Below are 23,730 nucleotides of genomic sequence, written 5' to 3' on the forward strand. Positions count from 1 at the left end.
TTTTAAGCTTCCTGAGAGATGGTGGCACAGTGTCCCCTGAGCATCATGCTTTGGCACTGGCTCAATACTGACTCTGAGGGAAGGTTTCGGCCTTCTGCATCACCAGCCCAGGAGCAAGAGCTCACCCAGGACAGCTCAGGAGGTGTTTGCCTTCCCTGCCGTGCGTCCGCCTCGCTCTGCATGGGGTTGCCGGGGTCCCTCCTCCCACTCACCTGTGGTGGGAAGCGGAACGACCAGCTCCAGCCAGCTCTACTCCGCCAGCTCCCAGCAGTGGGGCTCCGCTTCCCGCTGCCAGTGAGTTTGTGGGGGGTAGGGGGTTCCTCAGTTCCCTCCCCCTGCCGTGCTGGGGACTGCACTGCCGCCCCTTCCCCCCTCCGCAGAGCCCACCCGCTTGGGTGGTGCGCGCCAAGCGGGGCTTGGCTTAGTGAGCCCGGCAGCTCTGGGAAGGCGGGAACCTCCTCCTCCTCATCACCCGGGTGCCAAGCAACCAGCCACTGCAGCCCCGGAGCGAGCGAGCGAGTGAGCCGGACTAGGGATGCAGGAAGGCTGTGTGGAGTTGAGAGCCAGACGATGGCCGTACGCAAAACTGCCTGGAAAGGCACCACTTTGGAAAATGTGCTCAGGGGAAGCGGCTGCCCCCATCCCACCCCTACGCTATTGGCTGGTCGCCGGGACTGGTGCTGCCATGTATGCAGCACATGCAGCTGCCCAGGGCACCATGAAATTTGGGGAAGTTTGGTGCCCCAAATTTCATGGTGCCCTAGGCAGCTGCATATGCCTAAGGATGGCCTTTTCACAGGCTTGCAGGGCCTAGGGGAGAATGTAGGAGCTGCCATGGGGCTCCCCCACGCCCAAGGCCTCCTGCTGCTGAACTACTGCCTCCCCCATCCCCCAGCAGCTGCTACCCTCAGCCCCCAGGGTCAGCACCCCTCAGCAGCAGACCCAGTGGGATCTCCAGCCCTCCCCAGGGGGCCCACAGACACCAAAGCCCTGCGCGCTTCCTGATGGCCGCCATCTTTGAAACATTTTTTCACTTAGGCATCTATGCGGGGAAAAGCTAACACCAGCCTTCGAAAATGCCCCTCTCAACATGGAGGGCAAGTGGGGGTGGGGGAAGAGCTCTGTGGTCACGTGGTAATGACGTTCTCAACATGGCAGCCCACGCTGAGCAGAGAATACCGGCAATGCCCTTCTCAAAATGGCCGAAGTCAAGCTAAGCAAGAAGAGAAGACGCTCTCAACATGGCGGCTAAAGTGGGATGTGGCCTATATCCTCAACATGGCGGCTGCTGTTGACCGGAGTACCAGAAATCTCCTCCTCAACATGGTGTCTGGGCAGCGACCGTGCAGTCTGTACGGGCCCGGCTGCGGCCGGGTATGTGTGCGTGGGGTGGGCTGTTCCCCCCGCTGCGCTGTAGCATGGCCGGGATCCAGCCCTCCCCTGTCCCCTTGTGACGCCCTGGTTAGATGGCGGCCGGGTGCTCCGGAAGCGCTTGAGGCGCGGGGCGGGCCAGGGTCGGAACATGGCGTGGAGCTGCTGGGCCCGGCTCTGCAGCCGAGAGGTGCTGAGCGGCCGCCGCTCCCGGGGGCACAGGTATGGGGGGAGCGGCCCGCCCGGGACGGGGTCCCCGCTGAGGCCGGTGCGATGAGCCGGGAGGGGGGTCCGGGCCCCCGATGGCTGCTGGTGGGGTGGGAAGGGCCCCAGCACCTTACGGGCTGTCACCGGCCCCTCAGGCTCAGTGAGCAACGCCCCGGCTGCGAGCTGAGGGTTTTAACCGGCGAGACCCAGCCTGGCTTCTGCCCATCTCCCCCTGGCCTGTACCCAGGCGGGGCCCTGCCCCTCCAGCCGGCCGCTGCATGGCCCAGGCTCGGCCAGAGCCGCGTTTCAGAGGAAATGTTGAAAATCTCCTGAAAATCACACCAGGGAGTGGAGCCCGGCTGTGTAGAACCAGTGTTGGGCCTATGGGTCTCCAGCACGCACCTGGCACCCCTTGCTAGGGCAGGTTGAGACCCCCCCCAGGGGCATTTAACCGAATGAGAGCACTGTCCCCAGATGGTAGTGCAGTACTAAGATCGAGCATTAAAATGAGGAAATTCCCACAGTTGAAATGCCTTCAGCATTAACTCAAGCGCACTGCCATCCAGTGGTGTTATTTTAACCATATTACTTGATAACACGATGATGCACTAAGGATTACACTTGAAGTAACAGAAAATTAACTTGGCCATTCCCAGGCCTGAAACTTAAACTGCTGCCTAATAGCTCCCCAGCTTTGGGAAATGAATTGTCTGAGTTAGTTTCCTAACACAATGAAGAACAGGTAGAGTTGCACCATGTTGCCAGCACTTTTAGCTAGTATGCTGATACCATGATGATTGTATATTCATATCCTTGTGCAAGCTAGACTGGAAAATGAGAGTATGAAACACACAATAGCTAGTTTCCCCATTCTGTGAAAGGCAAAGTAACTCCTGAAGCAAGGAAATTCTGTAGCATGCTGGTGAAGAACACCCACCTTTACAGTTGTGTAAAGAAGTTAGCTGGGCTATCTCCCCCACCCTACCAAAAAGTTTCTGTAATGTCTAGATAATAAGACAGTCTGGGTTTAAATAGAAATAGTGAGTCAACGTTGACTTTGTATTTGGCACACATTTCTTCTTTTCCCCAGGTTTACTTTATATACACAGCAGAGAAATGGATTCAAAAGAGTGCCACAAAAGACTGAACCTCGAAAACCAGACCAAGAAACTGGCTCCAAACCATACAAAAGCAGTCTGTCTCCTCCAATACAGGAAACAGTCTTTTATACTTCTTCCCCTTCGCTGAAGCGTCTTGTGAAGCCGTTCTTTTTTACAATTGGGGTAATTGTTTGTGCCATCATGTTACACTTATTAGAAGTAGCATTGATGCAGAGTTACTTGTGCAGGTGACTGCGATAGAATTTGTGCATGATAAGCAAGAGTATTCCATTAAAAATAATGCAATTAAATCCCAGAAGCTTATTGCATGAGGCTGTACTCCTGTCACCATCAAGGTACCTTTTCTTAATTTTTTTTTAAACAGTTTTCTCAGAACATACTTCTTTCTATTTTAACTCACTATCTTCAGTGGGTTTGGTGGATTTCTTCCAGAAGGAGTGTTACCAAATTGTTACCCCATTAATCTGGGAATGCCTGCTTAAATGGTCCTGTATTTTTCTAATCTGCACATTGTCTTGTTTGTCAGTCCTAAGGGAGCTGCCATCCCTTTCAAAGGGAGAGAATATTCTTGAATACGTTTCCCCTACATGTACTATTCAACTCGCTTCTTACTGAGCCCTGAGTGTTGCCAGTACTTCTCCCTCTCCCACATAAAGTTAAAAAAAAATCAGCCTGAAGCTAAACAAACTGCTAGCTGTTTTCATATACTCTACAACCTTTCTGAATCATCTTTGAAGGTCAAAAGAACGAGGAGAACTTGTGGCACCTTAGAGACTACCAAATTTATTTGAGCATAAGTTTTCGTGGGCTAAAACCCACTTCACTAGATGCATTCAGAGTCCCTTTCCTGTTGCATCCCAGTCAGTGTCCCATCCTCTGGTACCTGTTTCCCCTCTCCCTCCAGCCTGAAAGAAAGGGAATGAAGACCTCTCCTAACAAGTAGAAAGGAGCAGAGGGTTTAGCACACTGACCCTAAACTTTACAACAAGAATCCTGATTTTTGTGGCACAGTATTGTCTAATCCCGCCACAAGCTGGCAGTTAGACAGTAACCTGCAATGTCTGGCAAAAGAACCATAAGGGAAGGCTCTTATTAAATATTGTGTAATACAATAATATTGCTACATAATTCAGTGAGAACCTCACTCTTTGAATGTTTTTAATAGTATTAATATGTAAGTGCGGTAGGAGCACATTCTTATATTTTTACCTAAAATTGTATAAGGATTTGTCTTCCATATTAGACTTTGATTTTGAATGCATCTAATGTTACATAGTTTACAGGCTGTGCATTTGGATCAGCTGCTATTTGGCAGTATGAATACCTAAAATCCCGGGTCCAGAGCTATTTTGACGAGGCTCGAGCAGATTGGATGGATAAGTTACGACCTCAGAAAAATGGGGACTTCAGAAAGCAGGTACACAGAACATAACTATCTTGTGCAGTGACTATAGGACTATAATAGCATGTACTGCATATGAATAATGTGCTTAGTGTTTTACTGAATATGATGCTTGACCAACCTCAGTAATGTAACCTTGGAAGACTGCCATGTGGTCAACACTGTATAAGACAAACTAAAAATCAGGCATGTATATTGATGCCTCTAGTATTGGTTGAGTACAGTAATAGATACTTGTCTGTCTTTTATAGTACAAATTCTTGGCACTTTAACAACTTTTCTAATTAGTGCTGTATGGCAGAAATCACACAGGTTTGCTTAACAGGATGGTCTGTCCCTTTAAGGGTCAGGGCGGTTGGGGCTGGCCAGCCTGCCCTGTTCTACTGTCAGACCCAGTTGGGAATGGGTCAGTTAATTCCTATGTAAAGGGCTAGGAGAGCTGCAGGAAGGAAGTTGACTCCCATGGCTGGCTCTGGAGCAGTGGGAAGAGATGCAAGGGGAAAAGCCTCAGGTGCCCTGCAAACTGTTTTGATCAGAGGGATAACTGTGTGTGTTACTCTGAGTTTTATATTTAAAGAATGAAACTGGACCCTGAAGGAAGGGTCTGAACAGACTTTTGGGGGGGCATTAGTCCTTTCTGGGCTGGGGAGACAGGCTTGCAGCTTACAGTATGCTATATGTTAATTCTAAAGGAAGCTGCTTCACAGTTAGCACAGATGAAAACTAAACATTTGGCACTGCTATCAAATAGATATCGAAGAGATGAAATAGCAGCCCCCTTCTTGCTTCCCCACCACCCCAAAAAAAAAAAAAAAAAAGGGGGAGACAAATAGATCTTGGTATGTCTAATATATTTTAAAATGCCACTCACTTTTTTATTGTGTTAGAGAGGTAGTATTGCCAACCCTCAATGTTAAAAAAATCTCTGGCTTAAAAATTATGAGATTAATAAAAAAAACACACAAAGGCATAAATATGAGATTTTTGTTTTCTGGGTTTTGAGCCTTTACATTTCATGTTTTCAAGCTTTTCTTTGCAATCATAAGGACTAGAAACTTTTTAATAAATGAACATTAAAAAAAATTCCAAAGTAAACACCTGACTCCAGAATTTGTGACTTTAAGACAAAGACCAAATATTGCTAGACTTATGATAAACTTATCAGTTGGCAACACTGGATACCATAATCACTTGCACTTTGCTGTAATATGTTCATTTAAAATATAAGAAATGGGTTCTGTAAATTATGTCCACGGAGAGGTCGGTTCCCTGGCAAGCAGTAGAGCAGATCTTATTCCTAGTCCTGGTCTGTTTCTTTCACTATTAGTAAGGGTGAGTGTGCAGCTGCAGAGGCACTGTGCCCTGAGCAGGATGCAGAGGAACCCTCTGTGTCCATGATGCAAGTTGAATACTCTGTAGTACTCCTGTCCAAATGCATGTCTCGTCATCTGTGTTTATACGAATCACATGTAAGATCAAAGTTGCCCCTTAAGAGTATTTAGAAATTGTGAAGAAAACAAGTTTAGTACTAAATTCTCTGATAGGAAAGGGTTGCTGGATTCTAATTAGCTATCAAAAATATAATAAACAAAACTACCATGTCATTGTTAATACATTTTAAAAAAAATCTCCAGTTCCCATCTCCATCTGGTAATACAAGTAACCTTCTAAATTCAGCATCCAGTGCTAGTTAGTAAAGGCATGTAGGCTTTTTATATTACACAAAATCATGTTTGTATAATGGCCATACTGGAGGATATGATGGGGAGAAAATATTGATATGGGTTTATCTAGATCCTATGCCAGATAATTAAGGATGTGGTGAGAGAGGGAATGATGACTTTGAAATGAACAATTCACTGAAATCTTATTTGGTTACTTTTTGTCCAACCTATAGAAATAATTTATGTAGCACCTTGGAGTGTTATAAAACTAGTATAATCAAACCAGCAGTGTTTTTTTTTTTTTAATATTTAAAAGGGACGATTAGAAGGGGACAGAGGAAAAAGAGCACACCTAAGAGTTACCTGTGATCATAATACATTTTTCTAGGGGGTTTCTTAAAGGTGGAGAAGGGATGGGCTGAACTGGATACAAGGGGGAGTGAATGCCACATCCTGTGAGATGCTTCTGCAAAAAATGACCTTTGGCTCCAAGGTGGGTGGTGTGAGACCACAAAAAGCTGTCAGTAAGAGTCTCTGTTTAGAACAGAGGTGTGCAAACTGTGGCCTCCAGGACCCTCCTGCCTGGCCTTTGAGCTCCCGGGACGCTAGCCCTCAGCCCCTCCCCTGCTGCTCCCCCTCCCCCGCAGCCTCAGCTTGATGTGCTGCCAGCAGCGTGGGAAGCGGGCTGCGAGCTCCTGCCAGGCAGTGCGGCTGCGAGAGCTGCCGGCCTGCCCTGGCGCTCTAGACTGCCAGGCAATGGGATTGCCAGTCCTGGTGCTCTGAGTGGCATGGTATGGGGGCAGGTAGTGGTGGGGTTGGATAAGGGACAGGGGATCCTGGGGCGCAGGCAGGGAGCAGTTGGATGGGACGGAGGTTCCAGGTGGGGGCGGTCAGGGGATGGGGAACACGAGGGGTTGGATAGGCGTGGGAGTCCTGGGAGGCCTGTCAGGGGGTGGGGGCCTGAATAGGGGTCGGGCTAGGGAGCTAGGGATGGGGGGGGGTCCTGGGAGGGGGAACTCGGGACAAGGAGTGGGGGTGGGTTGGATGGGTCAGGAGTTCTGAGGGGGGCAGTCCGGGGGTGGAAAGTGGGAGAGGTTGGGTAGGGGTCAGAAGCCAGGCTGTTTGGGGAGGCACAGCCTTCCCTACCTGGCCCTCTATACAGTTTCAGAATCCCGATGTGGCTCTAAGGCCAAAAAGTTTGCCCACCCCTGGCCTAGGAGATACACATAAATACACATGATCTTCATTGGTATAAACTGATATCATTCTTTGGAATTTAATGGGGCTCTGCCGTTTAATATCATGTAAGGATTGGATTTTTTTCTATAACAGGCTATTTAATTGAAAGAGGAGATTTTAAAAAATATATGAACAGGAAATATAACATAAAAAAAAAGCTATTTTAAGTCTAGCAGAATGAATATTAAAAGCATATATTAACTCAATCCTTCTGTTTAAAAAAAAACCTTGATTTTTATGTATTGATTTAAGTGGAACCTTATGTGATTTTCAAATAGTTCTGAGATCCTGGCTATTTTGGCAGTTCAATGAATACTACTTATTCTCTTTCAGGTTAACAAGTGGTGGAATAGCCTGAGTGAGGGTCAGCGGACTGTGACAGGTTTGTGTTAGCTTACAAGTATTAGACATTCACAGGAAGAGACTTATGGCAAACAGGTACAGTATGTCACAATAGATGGCTTTCATACCATGCTTATCGATTGTAAGAAACAAAGCAAATCTGTGTACGTACACGCTATTTTCATTCCCCATCTGCATCTGCTACCCATTCCTTCTCACAGAACATATTTCTTGTACGTTAGTTGAAATCTCCACTCACTTGTTTTGAATATTGTGTAGTACTAGTCAGAATCTTCCTTCTGCTACACGTATAGAAGTACAGTAAAAACTGGTCATGAGGGACCCTCAGAAGCAGCATAGTAAAGAATTTCTACAATGTTGCCAGAGCCTGAAAAGCAGTGCTATTACTACCAGCACAAACCGTGTTGAATATTGGTTGTCCTTCAAGTTAACAGCTTTCTCATGAGAGGTAGATTTATGGTGTATTACTGGGTAATATGGCTATCGTTTCCTTTTTCTGGAAATATTCTTTGTCATCCCAGGAATATCATGCAATTTTATGCACCATAACCGGAAACAATGGAAACATGTTGTAATTTTTCTCCATGATGTGTTGCAGCATAAATTCACTGCTTCCTGTGACTGCATACACAATGTTGCAAACAGGAGGTAGCTATCTTGTTGTGTATCAGATTTTGTTACATAATACAAAGGTATTTATATTTAACAGGAGTTGCATGGAATCTGCTTAATACAGAATTATTGAAATCCCATTAATAGACATCTCACATAGCTATTCAGATTAAAGAGAAGAATAGATGAGAAATAGATAATTTATGGCATTTAATCTGGAACATGCTCTGTTATGTATTCTGTACATAAAAATATTTATTGAGTACCTGAGCAGATTTCTATTAATCATACTGGAGTCTAAATAACCAGTGTTTCCATTTGTCATAAAACATAAATTTATATAGAAAAAGTAATTTTTTAAGGACAAAATTGGTTTCAGTCACTTTCTGCCTCATTTTAAAGAATTGCTCGGTAGTCTAAAAATAAATTGCACTTAAGTCTTGAATGTCTAGGGCAGTCATAGACACATTAAAGAATTCCAGCTAAATATAAGGTCTGATCAACTGGTTTTATACAATATTTTGGATTACTCTTAACATCCAACTTAAGCTTTTATTATGTCTAAACAAAGTGGTGCCAATATTGTATTTGGAAAAATCAGGTGGAAAATTAATCATGCATAGTCTCTGTGGTGATTCTCAATATATGGTTAATATTTTATATTTAAGGCCCTACTTGAATTGCAGGATGATTGTCAAAAAATTGCAACTGAGTTGCGGACAGGCCATGGAAAATTGCGTAAAAGTGATCATGGACCTTCTTATTTGCAGTAATAAAGCCTATTGTTACTGCTCTGCGATTTTCCATTGTTGGCAGCTGCCCAGGGCTCCCATTGTCAAAATTGCAATGGAAACCTAATACTGTGGAATTTGCAATTTCCACAATATTGCAGATTAAATAGGGCCTTATTTATATTACATGTAAATTTAACTGGTATACATTGAAACCTTTCAAACATACTTATCTGCCATGTTGCATCAGAACAGATTTGGAATTATTTTGCAAAAATTCTTTGTTGAGATCTTGTATAACTTGGTGGTGTTGAGCACATAATGAAATCTTTGGTTAATAAGAAAGCACTGTAGCATAGGATAGGCTCTCTCTTAAAGCTAAAAGCAGCTCAGAGAAAGTAGATTATACAGATTCTAAATAGAGAATTTCAGATATCAATAGCCTTGAAAATATTTTTCTGCTTTGAGTTCAGCAGGAGTCTTTCAAATAAGTCATGAAAATAAGGAATCTAAGTTTTTACAAGGAAAGAAATTATCTCTCCCTCCCTCCCCATCCCCAGGAATGCCAGATTTATAATATAAACTGTTCAGATCTTTAAAAACAGTTTTATGTGCTTTCCAGAGCCAAAGCTATATTTTAATTTGGTTTTAGGTGTCAGTAAATACCTGGAAGGAAACATGCAAGGATGTAAACTTTCATCAGTCTGCTCTCAGTCATTTACATTCTTATCTAAATTAGAATGTGATCAAAATTAAAACTTAGTAAGTAAATAACAATTTGTAAATTACAAAGAAATTTGTAGTTGCAGATTTCTTGGAAGATTAGTTGTAGTAGATTGGTTGCAAAGTGACTCACTGGACAGTATACTTGTGTATTTTGTGCAACTAAAGGAACACTAGTTTAGATACAAAATGTGACTTCTGTTAAAAGGGTTTTCATCGTGTAAAGATTTCTGAATTCCAGTTCATTTTTCTTAAAATCGTCAGAAAATAAAAATTAAAAATTGCCATTTTATATGGGAGTAGCAAAGAAAAAATGTGGATATTGTTGTAAATGAGTTTCTGAAATTCTGAAACTTTGCTACCAAGTGCTTCATTCTTGCATGTTATATTCATACTTTGTCTCTAAATTGGATTTTTTCTTATTAGGTATCATAGCTGCAAATGTCTTTGTGTTCTGTTTATGGAGAATCCCTTCTATGCAGCGGACAATGATTACTTACTTCACATCTAATCCTGCCTCTAGTAAGTGTCCTGTGTGTGGGTATATGTCCAACCATTCAATTCAACAGGCGGGCCTTGGTGAGGGGTAAATCATAAATAATATATTTATAGAAACACATTTGTTTCCAAAAATAGCTTTGCTAGAGATCATAATGTCAAGATGTTGAGGTCTAGTATCTTCAAGTGTGCCACACTGAACAACAAATGGTTTGTCTTTGCAAAAGGGAATTTTTCTCATAGTGGAATGAAGTCCTAGCTCTGTCCTGATTATTGCTCTTCCTTGTCTTTTGGGAGGAAACAAACCATTTTTATGGTTCTTAAAAAAGCTGTTTTGAAGTTGTTCTTTATTTTTGAACATTAATATTTCCCACTGCTAGGAATTAGTGGCTTGAGTGCGGGGGAGATGGGCACCACCACACATGCAGAATGGTGTGCATTCGCTTATCACGATATAACAATTACGTACTTGCCAATGAGCATGAGAGGATTCCTACAAGTCTCTTACCACAGAGCTGGCCTTTTCTCCACATGAAGAAGAATCTCAGCTTTCATTCATGGTAAAATAGCCTTGAAAATGTTAACTGTAGGCTCTAAAGACACAAGCAGTTGGGGTCCATTTCCAAAATAGAGACAGGGTGTGGAGGATGCATGATGGAGGGGGCTCTTCTGATACCGCCCATCCCTCATTCCTGCTGTAGAAGTGGAACCCAGATGTTTGTGCTTTTTAGGCAGGGATTTGGAAAGCCTAAGGGAATTGGGCAACTAACTGAATTTCAGTGGGAGTTGGACTCCCAGTTGATTTATGGTCCCCTGAAATTTTCAGACTTTGAACTAGAGATTGGTTTCTATCTATTTTACCATTGCACTGAATAGGACTAGACATTTTTAAAATGAAAGCTAAGATTCTCCTTCATACCTTAACCTAAGCGGTTATAATTGGACAAAACCCTCATAATGAAAAAAAAGTGGCTTTCCCACTCTCCAAAGAATGGTGTGGAATCTTTTGAAAAATCCATGTAAACTCTCCACAAGAAAATCTTTAATGTACTTTTTCACATGAGCGACAGATTTCTTAGAAAATGTTGCATGATTTGGCAGTTGCCACACTGAATCTGATGGCTCATTACACTTCTCGCATTTTACATGTTTAAAGCTTATGAACTATTTAAGAAGTCTGATAACTATATTTTCTCTTGCTTATGCTGTAAGTACTTATGCACACAAATGAAAATAAAAATACTAAAATGGCCTGTATTTGTTCCTCAGTAACCACTAGTTTTCTTCTTCTTGTAGGAGTCCTTTGCTCTCCCATGCTGCTCTCTACATTTAGTCATTTCTCTTTGTTCCACATGGCTGCAAATATGTATGTGTTGTGGAGTTTTTCTTCAAGTATAGTGTCTCTTTTGGGACGTGAGCAGTTCATGGCAGTGTACCTTTCTGCAGGTAATTTTTCAAAAAATTAGTACTTTAAAGAAATGTCATGATCATACTTACTGCAAGTAGGAAGTGAGAGAGAGATTAACGTATTTTTCCCTGGCTGCAGACACTGATTGTTCATTCCCATAGGGTATTGTACCCCAACCACAGTGCTTATTTTAATGATTTATTTGTAATACCATAGTACCTAGGAGCCCTAGTCATGGGCCAGACCCCCATTGTGCGAGGCACTGAACAAAGAACAAAAAGATGGTCCCTGCCCCCAAAGAACTGCTGCAGAACAGAGCACTGATCACATTGGAATGTTTGGTTTTAGGCTGTCAAGTGGAAGCCTTGTATTTAAAGTCATGCTTCATCACTGAACTGTTAGTTTTTAACATTGTCTTAGGACATCTCTGAGATGACAGACAAAACTACAACTGTTTCTAGTCTCCATTTCTACCGCCTCAAAAAATTAAGTTAAAAAGTTAGTGTGCAAGATACCTCATGCAAACATTCAGGCAATGTTTTGGTGCCTCCTGCTCCTTGCTTACATTCCTGATATGGTTTCTAACAGTAATTTCACCTTTTTTAGGTGTTATCTCCACATTTGTCAGTTATGTCAGTAAAGTAACTACTGGAAGATTTGGACCATCACTTGGAGCTGTAAGTAGCATACGTTTTAAAATCCGCAAATTCTATATCTCGTAACATCACTAAAACCAGTTTCAAAGCATTGTATTCCACAGCTTTCTTAAAAATCAGAGATATGTTAGCTTGGGAAGGCAGGCAGAGATTACCAGTGTTGAGAGTAATCAGTCATTCCTGTGCGAGAACTGGGCCATTCTTCCAAGCCCTTGGTACAGCAGCCCAGAACCAATGCTGCTAAATGCTAATGGTTGTAAACTTGTGCTTAACAGCAGGATCTCTTGTCACTGAGCAGATAAGTTGTAGAACTGAACTCACTGTTTTATAAAGGTTTTTACATGAAGCTGTAATGCATAATTATGCTCTAATTATTGAAAATTGTATTCTTTTTGAAGAGATCACAAGAGATCATATGATCAGGGACAGTAGAAATTAACAAGTAATGCTGGTGAAATGTTTCCTATCAACTTCTTTCCCAAAAACATAGAACTTTTGCTTGAGCATGCTCAATTTATAGAATTTCTGAAGTTGGTAGGAGTGGTATGCTTATCTTCTGTTCTGCTTAAATTTTTTCTAAATAAAAATACCTGCTATCAAAGCTTTGGGATGTTTTAAGGCACTCAACTTATAGTAAGGGTAAAGTGAACTTGCTGCTGGATCAAGATTTATGTTTTTTTGGAGGCTTTATTTATATCATGTTCTGACTTTTTAAAAAAAACATGTTTTGTTTTTCAAATGGAGGGAGGAACTTGTTGGACAACTAGAGCTGCAGTTGATAAGCTGAATTTAAATTAATGCCATACACATACTATTCACTTATACTGCAAGTCATTTGTATTTGCTACAGAGTAACTTTCTCACTGATCAGGTGTTGATATTACCACGCAAACTTGCATACAGTTTAAGATCCTATCCATGCATGGACTTGGAAGATCCCATAGACTTATGTTGTTAGAGGAGAGGTTTGCTCCAGTTTCCTTGTCCAAAAAAGTTGTCATCTGATGTCCAGCGTTCTTTAAACTGAGTGGTTGCTTTCACCTTAGCTACAATTACATTTCAGCAGTGCTACATGTATATTTCTAAAATTCATTGGCATGAAGGGTACTATATTAACATCAGTTATTTATGATTGTTACAAATGGCGTGGTTTTCAGAAAAGGTTACAGCTTGTTCACTTGTTTTTTAGCGGTCAGACAGTGAGGACATAGGAAACAATTCTTTCAGCTTTTATACATTCAGATCTCAAAATAAAGCAATGATTTCTTGATTTATTTCTATAGTAAACTTACCATACTGTTTTGTGCTTTGGGACGTGTCATAGGGCTGCACTGGAAAAGAAAGGCAGCAAGCAAAATAGGTTCACATACAGAAAAATAAATTTCCCTTGTGTAATATCTCAGCTCACTTTCATGTATTTTAATGTATTTTCAGTCAGGAGCTATAATGACTATCCTTGCAGCAGTATGTACGAAGATGCCAGAAGCAAAACTAGCCATCATACTTCTTCCGATGTTCACATTTACAGCAGGAAATGTAAGTGCCTTTGAATATCAGAAATTATATACTTTAAATATTTTCCTTTCCCTACACTGCAACAGTATCTGAATGTCTCCTTTTAATATGAATATACAAACAATATCTAATTTTTATTTAAATGCATGGTCATGGCCTGAACTCCTAGGGCCTGATCTGCTGTTGCAACTGCTGTTGCAGTTCCGCACTGACTTTAGTCTAGTATAATGACTAGACGTGGTGTAGAGCAATCAAGAATCAGGCTTGTTTTCAGTTGCTTGTCTCTTTTTTTAAAAAACTGTGTAGAGCTTAACTTCTAGATTGCTTCTTGGAGATGTATTTCACACCCAGTTCTTAAAGCTGTAGGAAATGGGGGTAAGGAAAGGGAACCCGGTGCCTGTGAGGAAGTACAACAAAATTGTGTACGTGCACTGTGGGAGCCTCTTGTTGTTCAAAGTGTGGCACATAGTGTACGGCTATGTTTGTTAGGGATAAACTGCAGGACCTGGTTACTTATTTCAGGCAACTTTAAATGAACTGTGTGAAACGTAACTCGGGTGAATAAGCAAAGGCTGAGGCAGATTTGAGAATTTAATTTTCCAGAAAAAAATCATTTCTACTCACATTGCTGTAGATGCTTGTCTCCTGCTTTAGACGCTTCTTACTGCTGCTTTTAAGAACATAAGTTTTAGGAACAGGAATAGATCACTGGGGCTTTTGTGGCACATTCTTAATATTCTCATTCTTTGATTCCTTTCCCTGCTTTTAAAAATATATGTATTTTAGAAACTCATACATATATCTTAACTCCTGAGTTAAGATGCATAGTCCATCTTTTTTGTACGCTACTGAACATTGTTTTAGTATGATAGCTTAATTGCTTTGTTTTAACCCATTTTAAGACGACTGGGTTTAAAATGTGTTGTACGGGAATGAGTTTACTGAGATTCTATCAGGTTTAAATTTCAAAGCATTTCTTAGGCCTTGTCTGCACTGGCAAGTTTCTGCGCACTAAGCAGCTTTCTGCATTGTAACTCCCGAGGTGTACATGCTGCCAAGCCGGTACCTGCGCAGTTGCAGCGCTGTAAAAGAACAAAAACAATAAACCACCCTGATGAGAGGTGTACAGCTTTCTGCGCCGGGGCTACGGCATCACAGTGCCAGTGTAGACACCCTGGTCGATTACAGGGCTGTGTTTGGTCTCCAGGAGGTGTCCCACAAGGCCTGTTTTTGCACCTCTGGTCATCGGTTTGAACTGTACTAGCCTTCCTTCAGGTGACCAACCATCATCCCCATCTCTTAAATTCCTTGGCAGTTTTGAAAGTCCCTTTCGTGTTTGCTCAGTGACGCATGCAGTGGTCTCAGCACATCTTTCCAGGTAACCATGCCTGCTCAACACACCAGGTGATCCCCTATTTGGAGCAATGCCAACCTGCTGGTCCACCTTAGTATTTGGGGAGAGGAGGCTGTCTAGTCCCAGTTGCACTCCAGCCATAGGAATTATATCATCTATGGACAGATTTCATGATGCATGACAGAAAGGGACCATAACCGGGACACACTACAGTGCAGGGTCAAAGTGAAGGAGCTGCATAACACCTACCACAAGGTGTGGGAGGAACTGCCACTCCGGTGCTGCACCCACAAGGTACTGGTTCTACAAAGAGCTGGACGCGATACTTGGTGGTGACCCCGCCTTCATTGCAAAGACCACTGTGGATACTTCAGTGGCTCGTGTGCCAGTCGAGAGTGGACCTAGCCAGGAGGAGGAGATCTTGAATGAGGATGTGGATGTGGAGGCGGACCCAGAGGCAGAGGACGACTCAGAGGTCAGAGATGCATGCAGCCAGGAGCTCTTCTCTACCCTGGAGGAGGGTAGCCAGTCTCAGCTGTTGGAGCTTGGTGAAGTGCAAACAGGAGAGGAGGCCCCTGGTAAGTGGCTTTGATTTTGGGAATCACTGAAGTGAGTTGTTGGGGGCAGGAGGGTTGCAGAAAGCAGGCGTGTGTCTGTATGATACATGTACCATCACATGCCTAGTCTGGGCAGCAGAACAGGGTGTTGATTGACTCCCTCACTTCATGGGAATCTGCCTCAAAGATCTCCATGAAACTCTCATGAAGATACCGGGCAATCTGCTGCCGCAGGTTCTTTGGCAGAGCTGCTTTATTTCTTGCCCCATTAAGGGTAACTTTCCTGTGCCACTGTGCCATCATGGGAGGGAGTGATGGGACCATTGCTGCACACAGTTGAGCTGCATAAGGGCAAGGGCGGAAGCTAGAGTCTTGGAGAAGACTCTCCCTTGATTCCCTGCTCACCTCAGCAGCGAGTTATCTTCCATAATGAACACAGCCTCTGGAAAATGTGGGGACAGTAATGTTTATAACTCCTCCCCTACAGTGCTGGCTCTTCCCAAGAGCCATGTGCCCAGTGTACCATATGATTCTGGAACACTGATTGCCCCTGCGGTTACTCACCATTTTGGGGGTCTTGTGGCTCATGTGCCTGCCTGGGGTCAGCCAGTTATTGATAGGTGTGTGAATAGTGGCTGTGTTTTAAATCACTGAATCAGTGGTCTGTGTGTTGCAAACAATACTGCTTCTGTAAAATGTTGCATTTTGACTTCACGGATATGACCTTGGGAGCCCAGGCTCCCTCTGTCATCTCCTGCTGAATGGCTGTGCAGAACTGGAAAGAACTAGAGAGAACTTCTGCATGATGTCATGATGCACTCCGCGGCCGAAAAACAAGAATTGAAGGAGTGGCGAGAGAGCGAGAAGGGAAACTGAAGAGAGGAGCGGCATGCCAGAACAAAGCCACGGAGCTGCTCTTAAAGGTTATGGAGCGCCACAGACACGCTGCAGGCGCAACTAGTACCGCAAACCAAGCAGCTCTATGCCCGCCCTCTTCAGCAGCCGCTGTTGCAAAGCTCCTTCCTGTGCCGCACCTAGACACTCCAACACACTCTTATCAACCTCCTGGCTCCAGTCTGTACTCGCTATGTCACAGTCCAGCACTGCGGACTTCCCGTACTCACTGCACTCAACACCCATCCCTCTGCAGTTTGGCCCTGTGGAAGTACAGCACCTACTGCACTGTACTCCAGAGGAGAAGATTGGATATGATCCTTGGAACATACACAAATCTTTTAACCGTCCCAGGACCCTACCTTCCCCCTGGGACCCTACCTTCCCCCTGGGACCTTCAGTGCTGATGTTTTTCTCTCTCCTTCGGTGGTTGTTTTTTAATAAAAGAATTATTCTGGTTGAAAGCAATCTTTATTCCATTAATTGAAAGCAAACAGTCCTGCAAAGCAACAGGCAGTTTTCTTAAACCTTCAGGGTGCATCATCTGCACCAATCACAATCACCTCCTAGCATTATAAGCACTGCACTCCCAAGCACAGTAACAAATATTAGTGGCTTTCAGCTTCAAATTGCTGCCTTGAGGCATCCCTGATCCTTGTGGCCCCATGCTGTGTCCCTCTAATAGCCCTGGTCTCTGGCAGTTCAAATTCAGCCTCCAGGTGCTGATCCTCAGCGGACCAGCCCTGAGTGAAGCTTTCAACCTTCCCTTCACAAATATTATGGAGCGTACAGCATGCAGCTATAATCATAAGAATATTGTCATCGGCCAGGTCCAGCCTCCCATATAGGCAACACCAGTGAGCCTTTAAATGGCCAAAAGCACCCTCAGCAGTCATTCTGCACTTGCTCAGCCTGTTGTTGAACTACTCCTAGTTGCTGTCAAGGTGCCCTGTGTACAGCTTCATAAGCCATGGCATTAAGGGGTAGGCAGGGTCTCCCAGGATCACAATGGGCATTTTGACTTCCCCTATGGTGGTGATCTGCTTGCAGCTTTCTGAACAGGCAGTGTTCCGAAAGATGGGTGGGTCATGTACCTTTCCAGACCAGCCTGTGTTAATGTCTGTGAAACACCCACGGTGATCCACAAGTGCCTGGAAAACCATAGAGAAATACTCCTTCCAATTAATGTGCTAGGTGATCTAGTGCCAGAATTGGAATATGCATGCTATTTAGCACCGCTCTGCAGTTAGGGAAGCCCATTTGTACAAAGCCATCCACAATGTCATGCATGTTGCCCAATGTCATGGTCTTTCGGAGCAGGATGTGATTAATGGCCCTGCACAATTCTGTCAACACTAGTCCAATGGTCGACTTTCCCACTCCGAACTGGTTAGTGACCGAATGGTAGCAGTCTGGAGTAGCCAGCTTCCACAGTGCAATTGCCACGCACTTCTCCAGTGGCAGAGCGGCTCTCATTCTTGTGTCCTTGTGCCACAGGGCTGGAGCGAGCTCATCACACAGTACCATGAATGTGGCTTTCCTCATCTGAAAGTTCTGCAGACACTGCTCATCATCCCAGATGTGCACGATGATGTGATCCCACCACTCAATGCTTGTTTCCCAAGCCCAAAAGCCGCATTCCACTGTGGTCGGCACCTCCAGAAGTGCCACAAGCAATCTCATGTTTGATCTCACCACGTACAGTAGCTACATGTCGAATTGCTCTTGCCTTTGTGTGTAAGGAATAACTCCACTGCCACTTGTGACGTGCTAGTGAGAGCGAGCAGCATATTGGTCAACAGTGTGGGATCCATTCCTGCAGCCCAAAGGAGCAGAGTGCACAGTACACAAACCGTTGAAAGATGGCACCAAATGCAGATGGAAGCACAGGGATTGCTGGGATGCAAAGCAATGCATCATGGGGCATTGGAACAGGACCCAGGATGCCCTGTGGCCCCCTCTGTCTTCCCAAAACTCTTAGCGGCAGAAGAGGAAGAGCTGCTCTGTGAGATCGCTGCCCAGAATGCACCGCTCCGGATACCGCTACAAGTGCCACAAGTGTGAACATGCTATTGCGCAGGCAGCTGACAATGTGAACACACAACAGCGGTTTCCCTTCAGCATTAAATGGTACTGTAACTCAGCCAGTGTAGACACACCCCTAATCTAACCTTCAAGTCTTTCTTTAAACTTCAGTCTTGGAACTTTGTCCTTACTGTGTTTTTTTTTTTCTGCAGATCTGTATTGTGTTTGTATCAACCCTTGGATTATCTCTTTCCTGAAACAGGTTAAACTTTAGGGCTTGGCTACACTACCAAGTTAGGGCGCCCAGGGCTGATTTAATGTGCTCTAACTCCTGAGGTGTCCTTACTGGCAAAGCACTTAGAGCGCCTGGACTCTGCAGCTGGTAATCCACCTCCATGAGAAGCATAAAGCTTGCTGCGCCCCGGCTGAAATGTCAGGGTGACAGTGTGGACAATGTGTTGCATTACTGCACTGTGATTGTCCTCCAGAATCATCCCATAATCCTCAGACGTCAAGTGGCCACTCTTCTCATTGTTTTGAACTCGGCTGCAGGCATGTGGATAAACCCTTTCAAAGCTCAGTTTCTGACAGCCGACATGCTTATCTGCTCCAGGACAAAGCAAGCCATTACTGTGGAATGCTGCTGCTGTGAGTGTGTGTGTGAGAGAGGCTGGGGGGGAGGGAGGTCTCCCGCTGTCCAAACTTACAAGACAGCATGCTGACAGACACTCTGCCCCCCAAAATGCACTGTCTCTCCCCCACATACACATAACCACGCTGCCTGTCACACTCCAATCCCCACCCCATTTGAAAAGCACGTTGCAGCCACTTAGATGCTGGGATAGCTACCACAATGCATTTCTCTTCGTAGCGTTGCAAGAGCTACTGATGTGGCCATGCCAGTGCACTTGCAGCTGACAGTGTAAACACAGGGCAGTGTTTTCCCTGCTGCGGTCTCCGAAGGCTGTTTTAACTCCCAGAACTCTACATCTGCACGTGTAGCCATGCCCTTAGAAAGCATTTTAGCCACACCCTGAGGCACTAATGGCACCAGTTTATTTAATGAGTTCTTCTAGCCTCCTACTTGCTATCCTTAGGGCACATCTTCACTGCAAACGTTAAAGCGCTGCCAGCGCTCTAAAAAAACCACCACTATGACGGTAATAGCAACCAGTGCTGGTGCACTGTCTATACTGGCACTTTACAGCATTGAAACTCGCAGCGCTCAGGGGGGGTGTTTTTTCACCCCCGTGAGCGAGACAGTTGCAGCACTGTAAACTGCCAGTGTAGACATACCCTAGCTCTAACTCTAAAACAGTGTAACAATATCTCAGTCATTTCACTGAAAACCTCAGATTACTTTAATCTCTTACACTGCCTTCACCAAAAAGGTAATCATTTAGTTACATTTTCACACTTAATGTACACCTAAAAATTAATTATTTCATGCTTTAAAGTGTTTAAAAAAAAAAAAAGTAGCTCCGTCATTAAACTTAATTATCCGTTGTCTGCAGTGTTGTTTCAGTGTTGCTCCCAAGATATTAGAGAGGCCAGGTGGGTAAAGTAATCTCTCTTATTGGACCATCTTCTGCTGGTGGAAGGGACAAGCTTACACTGAGTTGAAGAGCAGCTCTGTGTAAGCTTGAAAGCTTGTCTTTCACCAACAGAAATTAGTCCAATAAAAGAGATCACCTTACCCACTGTTTCTTTAATTACACTTTGGCCACAAAAAAACCCCAAACAAACCCTCTAACCATAATAGTCCAAATGTGAGAATGTAACTGTCTCTCAAAATTGAAGGCAATTAGTTTAATCTGAGTACGTATAATTAGGTGCTAATTATTCTAGTTAATACGATGGTAAATATGCCCCATATTACTGCTAGTGTATAACCCAAGAACCATGCATAGTTGTATAAGTCTTAGGACTTATAGTTAGAAAACTGCATCCACTAAAGGGTGACATACTATTATCAGTACTTCTCTTATACAGTAGTACTTAACCATTCTAGAATATCCTGATCTCCTACTCTTAAATAGGTCCGATATTTCATCCAGCATGGGTACTAGTTGTAGATATTTAGTGGGTGAGAAGTTAAGGATGCTGTCCCACACCTTCCATTTAGTAGAGGCAGAGGTGTATACCCACGTGGTGGTGGGGGTCAGTGTTTGAGAACACAGACATAAATCTAGGCTGTTACTGCATAGAATGATTATGGCTTATATAGAACTGACTCGTGAATGAGATATTTGCTGCTTTCTTAATTGGAGTCGTCTGTATGTAGTATGTGTAGTGTTCCAGCAATTTACCTCCTTTTCTGGCTTGACATTGCAATAGAGCTGAGATGTTTTTAAAATGTAATAAGAGCACATTTTAGGTTGTAGAGTATTTTAAATACATTATATTTACTGCCACGTTCTTAGCCTCCTTTTTTCTGTGGCTTCTGGTAGAAGTAGACTTCATGTATATTGTCTGGTGAGAAAAGAGCAGGGCTAGACTCTAGGCCTGTCTCAAGAGAAATCTTTATGTAGTAAGTATTGTTGCATGTCATTGGGAATGTTCTATCGTTTAAATGTTTGCTTAGTGGTAAATATGAAGTGTTCCTACCGCTGGATATTAGAGACTGCTGCAGATTCTGCTCATACAATGCTTTGTTCATTTTTAGGCTTTAAAAGCCATTATTGCAATGGACACCGCAGGACTTGTTCTGGGTTGGAAATTTTTTGATCATGCAGCGCATCTTGGGGGAGCTCTATTTGGAATGTAAGTTTTTGTTATCTATTAACTTTATCGATTGTGTGCAAACAATTCTGTATTAGAAAAAGAGAAAATACTCAAACCTTCTGGTACACTAGTTTAATGGAGGACACACTGGACTAATGAAAACATCTTTTTCAACTGCACAGCTCACTAAAACTTCCCATGTCTCAATGTATCTCTTATCAGTTTGGGTGGGTTAGTGAGCAACTGTGAGATCTATTAAGTCAAATTCCATTTGAACTAATTACCTAATCTGTGTCTCTTTTCTTTGCACAGATAGAGCTATGGTATTGTCTAGCTCCAGAGTTCTCAACGTTTTTTCTTTCTGACTCCCCCTGCCCTCCCCCCCCCAAAAAAAAGGGGGCTATAAAAACTCCATGGCACTGCTCAGACTTCAGCTTCAGCCCTGGGCCCCAGTCAGTCTAATGCCAGTCTTGCATGGCAGACCTCTGAAACTGGCTTGCGGACCCCCAGGGGGCTATGGACACCTCGTTGAGAACCACTGGTCTGACTTACACCCTTGACAGTAAGAACCTTATTACACTTAAAATAAAACCCTACTTGACACTTAGTATAGCTGTATAAGAGCATGAAGAACTCAATGCAAATGGCAAAAGATTACCCAGCAGCTTGTTTTTTTTTATATATATATACACACACACACACACACACACACACACACACACACACACACACGTGTCATCAAAACATCTAAAAAGTTCTGCAGAAACTCATAAATTATCCCTCTTAACCCCTCCCATATTTCTTAGCTGACAGCACTGTAATCAGAACAATGGTTCTTTTTATCTGAAAATGGCCAGTCAGAAATTCATATAATCAAAAAGAATCAGTGAATGCTTTCATCTTGCCCTCCAAATTTAGTTTAGCTTTCTCTTTGCTATTTGTTGGACTCCTTAACACTGGCAAATTCTGAGCTACTGCATTCTCCTCACCACCTCTTCTCTTAACACGAAATGCTTTAGTTAGTGATTTATCATGTCATTTTGATTTGTCTATATCACAGTGTTCATTATAATACAGGTTCTACACACATCATTGACAGATCTCTGATATTACACACAGGAGGGAGAAAATTGAGGCAACTGGAGTAAAAATTGTCTCAAAGGCACACGTGCACTGACCGATTCCCATTTTCCTTTGCTGTCCCTCCCTCACACAAACCCACTCATTAGATTTGTAAATAATCAGTCTAATCACTTCATCATTGAAGACCTAGGTTTATATTCTTTATTAGGTCACAGGTGAAATGAGTATTGTGTTACGTGCATAATCCCTTGTAGAAAATTGTCCATTCCACATAGCTTGGTGTGACTGGCAGTCTGTTTAGCAGAAGCTGAGGGCTTGTACAAAAGTGCTATTGCAAGTCAAGACTGAGATGCATTAGTAAAGAACTATGGGGAGAACATTCTGTCTGGCTTCATCTAGCGCTGTCAGTCTCTCCCTTCCATGGTCCCTAACCTCACCATAACCTTCTGCTGATCCCTGATGCTGATGTTCATTTAAATGTCTGTGTTATGCCAGAAAAGTTACTTCCAATGGATTACTTCTGCATCCATCCAGTTAGAAGAGGCAGTTTGCTTCAAATGAAGTGACTCTATTCTAGTTTTTTTTCTGAACTCATGTGCATATCGGGAAATACCTCTGCGGCAATATAGTTGGAATGCATTGACATAAGCAATATATACTATACTCTAATATTCTTTTAAGTGGAGTAGTAATTGGTGCAAATTTTTTGGCTACAGAAGATAGAAATTTGAGGTGCTAACTACTGTTCAACTATATGGGGGTAGGTGGAAGTCTAGAACTGTGTAAGTTATTAGGAGTAAATGGAACCAGAAAGCTTACCTAAAGTTGTCGGTGTTTTCTTCCAAAAGCTTATCAAATGTCTTTTAAAAATTTACCTTATTCATTTCTATTACTGCTTCTTCTGGGTTATCCCATCTATTATGCTGTTTAACAGATATTCCAGTTATTGTCCTTCAGTGTTCTATCTCATTCTTAACTTTAGCTTTGCATGATCTAATTTCAGTTGAAGTTTTGTTTTTGTTTTCAGTTGGTATGTAACTTATGGTCATGAACTCATATGGAAGAACAGAGAACCACTGGTGAAGGCTTGGCATGAAATGAGGTCTAAGAGCCGAGGAAAAGGAGGTGGAGGATCTCACTGATTCTAATTTTGCAGCCTGCTTGTGCAGAAGACAGTGTGCTACTTGAAGACATGGAAGTGAATTGGTTCTGGAATTTTTTTTGCAACTCCACAGAAAACCACTTAGGATGTGTAGTTTCTAACGTAAACTACACTTGCAAATAAATGCAGTTCAGTACAGTAGAGAATGAACTGACAAAGTTGAAAAAATAAAGTTTATATCTGATTGGTTTATGAAGTAAACGTGTGCATCACATTTTTAAAAATTGACAAGAAGAAACATTTTCACTTACGTGGCTGGAAGCTGAAACCGAGCACATTCAAATAATAAATGTAAGCACATATTTTTTTTAACAGTGTTGATGATTAACTATTGAAACAAACTACCAAGGGAAGGTGGATCCACCCTCTCCTGATATCTTCAGATCAAGGCTGGATGCCTTTTTGGAAGATATGCTTTAAC

The 23,730-nt window shown here is 43.1% G+C and overlaps 1 protein-coding gene across 2 annotated transcripts; it reads left to right on the top strand.

Annotated features, from left to right (window-relative positions):
- Positions 1-1,201: 1,201 nt before the first annotated feature.
- Positions 1,202-23,501, top strand: PARL (presenilin associated rhomboid like). 2 transcript variants are annotated; one of them, XM_030575108.1, is made up of 10 exons: positions 1,202-1,374; positions 2,669-2,861; positions 3,976-4,116; positions 7,338-7,386; positions 9,860-9,955; positions 11,228-11,377; positions 11,946-12,016; positions 13,430-13,531; positions 21,006-21,103; positions 23,175-23,501. In XM_030575108.1, exons 1-10 carry the CDS (start codon positions 1,259-1,261, stop codon positions 23,287-23,289), a joined length of 1,131 nt encoding a protein of 376 aa, XP_030430968.1. In that variant the 5' UTR covers positions 1,202-1,258; the 3' UTR covers positions 23,290-23,501. The 2 variants fall into 2 exon arrangements, with proteins under 2 accessions (XP_030430968.1, XP_030430969.1); XM_030575109.1 differs by lacking the exon at positions 1,202-1,374 and adding an exon at positions 1,470-1,593.
- The last annotated feature ends 229 nt before the right edge of the window (positions 23,502-23,730 follow it).

The sequence above is a fragment of the Gopherus evgoodei genome, chromosome 9 (genome assembly GCF_007399415.2).
Source record: "Gopherus evgoodei ecotype Sinaloan lineage chromosome 9, rGopEvg1_v1.p, whole genome shotgun sequence".
NCBI lineage: Eukaryota > Metazoa > Chordata > Testudines > Testudinidae > Gopherus > Gopherus evgoodei.

What these genes read in the sequence shown, in the direction of transcription:
- PARL (XM_030575108.1), top strand. Translation starts at nt 1,259, where the DNA reads ATGTGGCCTATATCCTCAACATGGCGGCTGCTGTTGACCGGAGTACCA. An exon ending in GGCAGTGTACCTTTCTGCAG is followed by an intron (nt 11,378 to 11,945) that starts GTAATTTTTCAA and finishes CACCTTTTTTAG; the next exon opens with GTGTTATCTCCACATTTGTC. An exon ending in TTGGACCATCACTTGGAGCT is followed by an intron (nt 12,017 to 13,429) that starts GTAAGTAGCATA and finishes ATGTATTTTCAG; the next exon opens with TCAGGAGCTATAATGACTAT.